We start from the raw sequence: 8,680 nt of genomic DNA, 5'->3' as shown, positions 1-8,680 counted from the left end.
TAGACGGGCTTCCGGTAGCCAAGGGCTACCACTTGTTCAAATGAGTGGGAAGACTCAGTTAGAGTTAGACCTATAACTGTCTGCCTCTGCCAGCCGCTCCCAGCCCGTCAAAGGCCTCCCACCATGCCTGGGGCTGCGGGACATTGTTTTGTCTTGACACCAAGTTGGACAAACGACTTTCCAAAGGGATGGAACGTGCAAGACACTTTCATAAACATGAGCTTCTGCTGGGAGGAAGGGCGGGATATAAATCAAATAATAAACAAACAAACAAACAAACAAACATTGATCCAGAAGCACGCTGTGAATTCTACACGTAAACGAGACTTCAGTGCATTTGAGAGCGAGACCCGTTGAGCTCTTTGGGACTTGCTTCGGAATAGACGTACACAAGATCATCAGCTGAGGTGGGGTGGGGGTTAGGGAAAGATTCTTAGTGCGATGCAGCCTAAATCCCGTGTTAAACTCCGTGGGAGTTGCAGACAAGGAAATGTGCGCGTTTTCGAAGATTGTTACTTTCCGAATGAAACCGTAAGAAGTGTCCGGGTAGGAGGTCACACGTACAGACTTCTCTTTCTAAATAGAAACGGCCAACACTATTAGATTAAAAAAAAGATGCAGGCATCCTTTATCTTCGATGTGACTATTTCCTCTCCATAGTTACTAAGTTTTGTTCCTTTGGAGGCCTTTGAAAAGAAAACAACGTCTTTAAAGGCATAGTGAGTAAGTTTATAACTATCTTTTGATGCGTGGTAGTTTAAAAATGGCCTTTTTTCATTTATGCCTAATTTTTAAAAAAATAGCGTAGATTTTTGTTTTGTTCGGGGTTTGTTGTTGTTTGGTCTTTAAACTAATCCTCTCGACGGAACACGTGGAGAAAACGGATGTATAGCCTATTTCCTTAGGCACCTTCCCCTCACCTCCCTGCCGAAAGAGATCCGGAGGGGAGGCGAGTCCTTGGGCATCTTCCCAGTCGGGCGTTACGGAGAAAGCGAGATGCGCAGCGACCCACAATCTAACTGCCTGGAAGGGAGATATCTATGGGTCCCCGGGGCAAAGGGAGCTTGTCCGGGCTAGAGATAAGTGGCTCAGTAAGTGCGGGACGGTGCTGCATTGTGACCCGTGAGTGTTTACATTGCAAGGGGTGGGGAAGAGAGAAGAGTCCGAAATGCCCGAGTGTTTGTGAAATCCTATTAAAACTCTCCAGCCCTCGCGGCCAAGTGGAGTGGCTGGCCCCGGGTGAGTTTGGGGGCACTGCTCACAAAATGACATTGTTGTGCCGGGTCCGAGGTTTGTTTGGTCTATTCCCCCCTCCTTTCTCTCCACCAGCTGTTGCGAACGCTGTCATTGTGGCATTTCCTTCGAGAGGTGACAAAGCTCTCCCTCCGTCTCTGGGTCTCGCTCTCCCTCCCCATTGGCTGGGACAGCGAGGAGGGCGTGTCCTCTAGTCAATTTCATTGAGCGGAATTCGCCGGCGTGACATCAGTCGGCCGGCCCCCCGGCAGCCTCTCGCTCATTGGCGCAGCTGCCCGCCCGGGACAATGACATTGTTCTTGCCGGACTCGATTGGGCAATGTGGCTATAAAAACACCCGCGAGACGCCAAAAGGCGCTTGCTTATTAATTGTGCTCCGGGACAGCCACCAGCGGTGCTGGAGCGGACCCGGCCGGCCAAAGAGACCTCCCTGCAAACTGTAAGTGCTCCTCCCATTCCATCGCTGGGCCGACTCGCTGACAGGGTCACTTCGGAGCGAAGCCTCTCTCGGTCCCTCAAACGCAAATCGATGGGCTTAGGTCTGGTGGGCGCGCCCGCACCCCCCCTTGCCCTGTCCCTCCGCCTAGAAAGAAGCGCGCCTCTCGCCTTCCGATGAGTCCCCGGGCCACAGCCATGTCCCCCAAGCCATTTGCTTGGAAGAAAGTCCCTCGGATGAGACTTACTCCCAAGTAAATGCTCGCGGCCTTGCAGCCGCTGTTCACTTTTTGGAACAGCGCGAGGCCGAACGTGATAGCAACTCCGAAGTGAAGGGTTGGCCTGAACTTGCCGGCGAAATATTTCTCCTGCTTCTCTGGAGAAGACACCTTGCCTGCCTTTACTGGGGAGGAATGAATTATCTTTGCAGCGGCCTCGAGTTGATTGTTGTGGAGCTCCCCCCCCCAAAAAAAAGAGACTTCGGAAACAAGCAACACGTGATCAACTTTTGGCTGGTGCATCGATGGTCATTCATGAATCTACCAGATGTAGGCAAACGCCCAGCTCGCCCGGTTGTTCTTTTACACGGTGTTGCCTGTGATGTGTTGGAAGCTGGAGGCTGGGGCGATACCTTGAAGGAACGGGGAATAAAATCTACGTGAGGTGTAGGGAAAGTACCGCTTAGATAGAGAGGGCCTGGCCCAAAGTCCCTAAGGCCTAAAACGAGCCTTTAAAGACAAAACGAACTCCACCCCCCCTTCTGGTACCGGCAGCGTAATGGGAAAGTGCCGTGAGTGGCAGCGTGTGTGAGAGAGGAAAGGGATGCTTTTGGCTCCAGTTTCTGTTGCTTGGCAGGTGAGGGAAAGGAGAGACTCCGTCGTGAGTGACCGAGGGATGCCCTGAGTTCTGGAATATGAAGTTGCAGCCCGATCCACAAAACGGCTAACCCAATTCTTAGATACAATCTCTGAGAATCAAAGACATGCATCTGAGTGCAATTTGTTCTCTCTTAGGAATATTTTCTCCCACAGTGCGTTTTAACCAAAGTTGCCTTCACAGTCTGGGTGTTTCACGAGCCCTGGGAAACACGGGAGGTTATTTCAGTGAGTGTTGATGTGTGAAGATTGCAGCTCACCTTGATTGCGAGTGGAACAGATTGATTGATCCGGAATAAATTGTGATTTTTATGTATATCTTCATAATCACAGTGGACATAATCCTGCGAAACAAATACATTTACGAGTAAATCCCATTGAGATCAATGGGGTTTAGAGTTCCGTTGCTTCCAATAGAAATGAATCTCGACTAACTTTTGCTGAATGGTTGCAAGGTCTGGGTTGAAGTAAAAGTCTCACTGAAATCGATGGGATGCACATCTTAAAACGCGTTTACCCGGAAGCCAGTTCCACTGATTCCCGTGGAGCTGACTGTGGAGTGAGTGTGTTTTAAGATTGCAGCAAGTGATTTTGGAAATGCTTCTTCCCAGCCAGATCCTGTGTACGTTTACACGGAAGTCGGTCCTCCCAGACTCCAGTCACCGTGCACAGGACCAGATCCCTAGAATCGAGGCGCAAAGCTGGGATCCTAGCCGGCCGGAGCTTGAAACATGTATCCCCTTGATTTCAGCGGGGCCTGGGGCCTTTGGCTGGTCGTGGCCTGACACTGACTGACGCGGAGTGCCTCTGTCTTCTTGCTCCCCTCCGCAGGTAGCCGCCGGGTGTGCGGGCCAGCATGGACTCAGACACCAGCCTGGTGTCCAGCCGCCCTTCCTCCCCGGAGCCCGATGAGATCTTCGTGTCCTCCCGGAGCAAGAGCAGCGGAGGGGGCGGTGGCGGCTTTTCGGCGGGTGGCGCCGTCTCCAGCTCGACGCCCAGCGACTCTCCGGCTGAGCTAAGCGCGGAGCTGCGCAGCGCCATGAGCGCCGCCGGGGTGGTGATGGTGGACAAGCTGGCCTTCAAGTCGCCCTCGTCGTCGTCGTCGTCGTCCTCCTCTTCCTCGTCGTCTGCCTCTAAGAAGGACAAGAAGCAGATGACGGAGCCGGAGCTGCAGCAGCTGCGCCTGAAGATCAACAGCCGGGAGCGCAAGCGGATGCACGACCTCAACATCGCCATGGACGGCCTGCGGGAGGTGATGCCCTACGCCCACGGGCCGTCGGTGCGCAAGCTCTCCAAGATCGCCACCCTCCTCCTGGCCCGAAACTACATCCTGATGCTGACCAACTCCCTGGAGGAGATGAAGCGCCTCCTCAGCGAGATCTACGGCGGGCACCACGCCGCCAGTTTTCACCCGGCTGCGGCTGCCGCCGCTGCTGCCGCCGCCGCCTGCCCCGGGGGCATGGTGGGCCACTCGGCGCCTCTGCCCAGCCACCCGGCTTCCCACGCCCTGCACCACCCCATCTTGCCCCCCGCCGCCGTCTCCAGCGCCTCCCTGCCCGGGTCCGGGGGGCTCTCGGCCGTCAGCTCCATCCGGCCCAGCCACGGCCTTCTCAAGTCGCCGTCCAGCGCAGCGGCTGCGGCAGCGGCTGCTGCGGCCGCCGCCGCTGCCGCTTCGGGCCCCCTGGGCAGCAGCTTCCAGCACTGGGGAGGGATGCCCTGCCCCTGCAGCATGTGCCAGGTGCCCACCCCGTCGCACCATCACGTCTCCGGCATGAACACGGCCAGCCTGCCCAGATTAACCAGCGACGCCAAATGAAAGTCCGCGACAGGAGGGGAGGGGGAGAGACAAAATATGCACAGAGAGGAAAAGATGGGGGCTAAGGACTCCACAAACTGAATCTCGCCCTTTCAGGACTTACAAAGCTTGACCACATCACCCTTCATTGCCCCACCGCAACCCCCCAAGGTAGGATCCTGCGGTACTTACCTGGAGACGACAGCGCACTCTTCTTTAGGAGACTCCTCCAGAAAACTTGCGGGGATGGGTGGCGGAGGATTCCTGCGGAACTCCGTTACCGGCTTCACTCCGATCTCAGTCTCCATCGTGTGTAAACTTTTCCGCGCTTCGCTTTCGGAACCTTGTACGGTGTTTCGTTTCGTTTTTTTTAAAAAAATGGTAGACGGTGCAAACAAGTTTAGGCACTCGCCTTCAAACCAGAGGCAATCCGACTGTCCAGCATTTCTCTCTCTCTCTCTCTCTCTCTCTAGGTTTTTCTTTTAAATCGGGGCGGGGGATCTTCAGCCAGATCTAAATACATACACACTCCGAATCTTACACACGTAATAAATTGGCCTTCAGTCCTTTGAAATCAGTGGGGTTTACTTCCTAGTAAATGTATTGAAACTACCTCTGTGGGGAAGTGTAAAACACCCGAACGTTTACCTGGAATTCGGAGCTTCTTTTCACGTTACAGAGTTAGGATTGGGTCGGAAGTATTGCAATGAAATAAACCCCACTGATTTCAAAAGGAATTTAATTCTACCAGAATCTGAACGTATTTATTTACAGGTAGGCTCCACTGACTTCCACGGAGCAGCCCGATCCTGAACAAACTAGTGGAAGTCATCGCTGAAACTAAGAGGATGTACTTCTGAACAAGAGATATGATCCAGCCAGAGTGAGACAGCTTTAAAAGACAACAAAGAGTCTTGTGGCACTTTGAAGGCCATCATATTGATGATGGCATAAGCTCCCGCGGACTCAAGTCCACAAGTACATGAAATGCTACAAGGCTCTTGGTTGGTTTGGCTGATCTCTACACTGGTGAAACATGCGGCCTGATCCTGGGCGTGTCTCCTCCGAAGTAAGTCCGAGGGAAGGCAGTGGGGCTTACTTCCAGGGCTATTGAGTGTGCAGATTGCAGCCTTCAGCGATGAGAGCCACGAGACGGAAAATGTCGGCTGGATGCTCGTGTCCAAGATCTTTAGGATCGCAGTGCTAACATTTCGAGCCGATCATTTTGGACCCGCATCTTTCATACGCAAGCACTAGGGAGGCCAAATCTCAGAAGTTATGAATTTGTTGTTGCTGTTGCTGCTAGGGAGTGAAGTGGGGGTAGTGTCGGTTTTGTAGACACGCTCCCAGATTTGTAGCATTTTTAGCTTTCTTATTGTCAGGGCTTGTGCTTCAAGACTTGCAGGGGCGGGGAGGGTGCGGGACCTTTTCTTCTGCCAGGGTGCACGGCTCGAAGCCTTTCCTGCTGAAGCGTCACAGGTTTTCCAAAACACCCCCCCCCCATGAAAGAGATCCCTGCACTGTTCGTGCAGCAATATTCAGATTCTCCCATCACACACACGCTTGTTTCTGAATAACCTCTTTTCTTCTTCTTTTCTTAGCGCTGTCACCTTCAAGAGATTTTTTATTACCTGTTTATTTTTATAAATATATATAAAAAATAAAGAAATGGGGGAAAAGTTGCTAAATAATATTTATTGTTTGGTTGCAAAAAAAAAGTGATCCACTGTCGACATTTTTAAATAATAATAATAAAAGAAAGAAAGTAGACGATGGCTTCGCATTCATTTCTTTTGTGAAATGCTCTCCAGAGAGGCTTAAACAATCAACCAGCACCAGCCTGAGGAAAGGGACGGAACTGAGGAGTCGCCGCCAACAGCGGATGAAGGCAAGCGAATCGGTGAGCCGCTTTTCGACCTGTCCCAAGTATGTTTTCTGAGCCCTGAACCCCCTTCACTTAAATAGGGGCTTTCTTCTGCGTAAAGATGAGCTGCAAGGGCTATCGTTCGGGCACCCTGTCTTCCTCAGGACTCAATGGGTGCAGGATCGGGGCCATGCCATTACACGCCTTGACCGCCTGCTTCCATCCGCCCACCCCCACCCCAGGAAGGCACGTCTCGCTACCACATATGCAGCCCTCCCTAAACATGTCCGCTAGGGATTGAGGCCCCAAACCACGACTCCAAGCTGGTCCTTGGGTTTGCAACAAACTCTCTCCATATGCAACCCAAGCCTGTGCATGTTTCTACGCAAGTGGGGCTGCAATCCTGTGCACACTTATTTATTATTATTTATTTATTTATTTATTTATTACATTTCTACCCCGCCTTTCTTTTTCATGATTGAAACCCAAGGCGGCTTACGTATGGTTCCCAGGCATTCTCCCATCCAGGGACTGACCAGACCTGACCCTGCTTAGCTTCAGCAAGGAGCTGGCCTTATGTGCCTTCAGACCATAGCCTGGGAACTTACCTGCGAGTCAGTCCCATTGCACTGAACGGGGCTTACTTCTGAATGAGCAGGCGTGGATAGGAGTCATTGAGTTCTGTGGGCCTCATTCCCACGCGTATAGTATTGCAGCCTTAGGATCGGGGAGTTCCTAATCAGCTGCATTTTTCAGGTCCAGACTTGTTCCTAAACGGCCGTCGAGGGAAGACATTGTGAAATTGCCCCCTGGCGACGGAAATAGAGGTCTCCGCTTCATTGGGAAGGCTGTCATTTCTTTTAAATCGCATCTCGCTCCGAAATCCTCCGGGTTTCAAGGGCGGCTTGAGAGAGGGAGGCAGACAAGAGCCCTTGCTTTCCGTCGGAAAGGTCTTGCCCGTGACTAGTAGGGCTATGCTGGCCTGGCACACGGAAAAAGGCATGCCAGAATCATTCCTTCAAGGAACCACCAGGCTGTGCGTACTTTCGGGATGCAGTGGTAGGAGGTGGTGGGGCAGGGTCTTCATAGGGGTCTTGGGGCTCCTACACTAGAGGCGGGGAACATGTGGCCCCCCAGAGATTGTTGGGCTCCAACTCGCATCGGCCCCAGGCCAGCGTGGTCAATGGTCAGGGATAGTGGGAGCTGTAGTCCAGCAATCTCTGGAGGGCCACAAGTTGTCCATCCCCGATCTACAGACCTTGCTCCGGGTGGAGCCGATGCAGGCGCTCCCGGCGATCTCGGGATCCGGTCTCTGAGAGAGACAGCGGCTTTCGTGAAAGAGCGGTCCCCAACGCACACCCCCGGCTCACTCCAGTTGTAGGCTGAGTCTTACTCTGGGGCCCATCTGACTGAGCTCCACTGCTGGGACTGACTGCCGCGCAGTCCAGGCCTGATCACGGAAGAAGCTCTCCTGGTTCCCGTCAGTATGCTGCCAAGTCACTTTGCTCTAGACTGCGCGCTCCCAAGCAGTGTGTGGAAATCGGCAGCCCTACAATTCTGGAGGGAGATTCCCTTGAAATCTGTGGGAATTGACTTCCAAGGGGCATGTGCAGGAGTGGGCAGCCGCTCTGTCCCTCCCCCTTCCTTCGTTCTCTATGTCCATGAGCTGCAGCCAGGTGCGAAATGATGGTGGCACAGAGGGCTTCTGCATGCTTCGGATTAAGGACCAGCGTGCCCCCGAGCATGTACTCAACCCGAGACGTTGCTTTCAGGATTGATCTCACTCCTTTTACAAACAAATCAGTCCTGCCCCATCCCTCAAGTTTCCCTCCATTTCAGCAACCTAGCTTAGGAAGGGAGGGGGGGCCTTTTCGGGGTTGCTATTGTTAGGAGTCAAAAAAACGCGTGCAGATCACCCAGAGATCTACCAGCAGACTCCGATCCACCTTCTGTCCACCCCAGGACCGGATTTGAAGCAAAGACATTAAAACTGCCCGAGGAGGAGGCAACACGGGAAAGTGAAAATAGGCAGTCCATTAATTACACGGGACTTTAATCCAAGAATATGTCTATATAGTATCCTAACATGTCTGACGGCACGGGCATCCTAGCATATTTTAAATTTTGGTATAAATACTTTGCATTTCACTCCACCCCAGCTTCGAAACCTGCTCATCTCTCCTCAGCACTGGCCCACTAGCGCCATAATCTTGGCCCTTCAATTTACTGTTCACCCCCTTCAAGTTTCTAGGTCTCATTAATTTTGCTTTGAACGATTAAATTACTCCTTACACATATAAACATTTAACGAGGGGATGGAATCATCTCTCCGATTATGGAAGGAAGCCCGACTCCTTCAAACAGTTTTCCAAAGGAAAGGTTTAGTGTTCTTTTATACAAATTTGGATTATGACAAGGATTTCATCGCTTCTAGATCAGTAAAGGGCATATAAAATG

At 52.3% G+C, this 8,680-nt stretch overlaps 1 protein-coding gene across 4 annotated transcripts; it reads left to right on the top strand.

Annotated features, from left to right (window-relative positions):
* Window positions 1–486: 486 nt before the first annotated feature.
* On the top strand, window positions 487–6,138 carry OLIG2 (oligodendrocyte transcription factor 2). 4 transcript variants are annotated; one of them, XM_061627794.1, is made up of 2 exons: window positions 487–719; window positions 3,396–6,138. In XM_061627794.1, the coding sequence occupies exon 2, from the start codon at window positions 3,421–3,423 to the stop codon at window positions 4,378–4,380; it is 960 nt and encodes a 319-aa protein (XP_061483778.1). In that variant the 5' UTR covers window positions 487–719; window positions 3,396–3,420; the 3' UTR covers window positions 4,381–6,138. The 4 variants fall into 4 exon arrangements, with proteins under 4 accessions (XP_061483778.1, XP_061483776.1, XP_061483775.1 ...); XM_061627792.1 differs by having other exon boundaries at window positions 487–723; XM_061627791.1 differs by lacking the exon at window positions 487–719 and adding an exon at window positions 910–1,091.
* The last annotated feature ends 2,542 nt before the right edge of the window (window positions 6,139–8,680 follow it).

This window comes from Rhineura floridana, chromosome 5 (genome assembly GCF_030035675.1).
Source record: "Rhineura floridana isolate rRhiFlo1 chromosome 5, rRhiFlo1.hap2, whole genome shotgun sequence".
NCBI lineage: Eukaryota > Metazoa > Chordata > Lepidosauria > Squamata > Rhineuridae > Rhineura > Rhineura floridana.
This window is presented reverse-complemented; position numbering and strand designations above follow the sequence as displayed.

Excerpts from the sequence above, each read along its gene's own strand:
- OLIG2 (XM_061627794.1), top strand. The coding sequence starts at position 3,421 with ATGGACTCAGACACCAGCCTGGTGTCCAGCCGCCCTTCCTCCCCGGAG.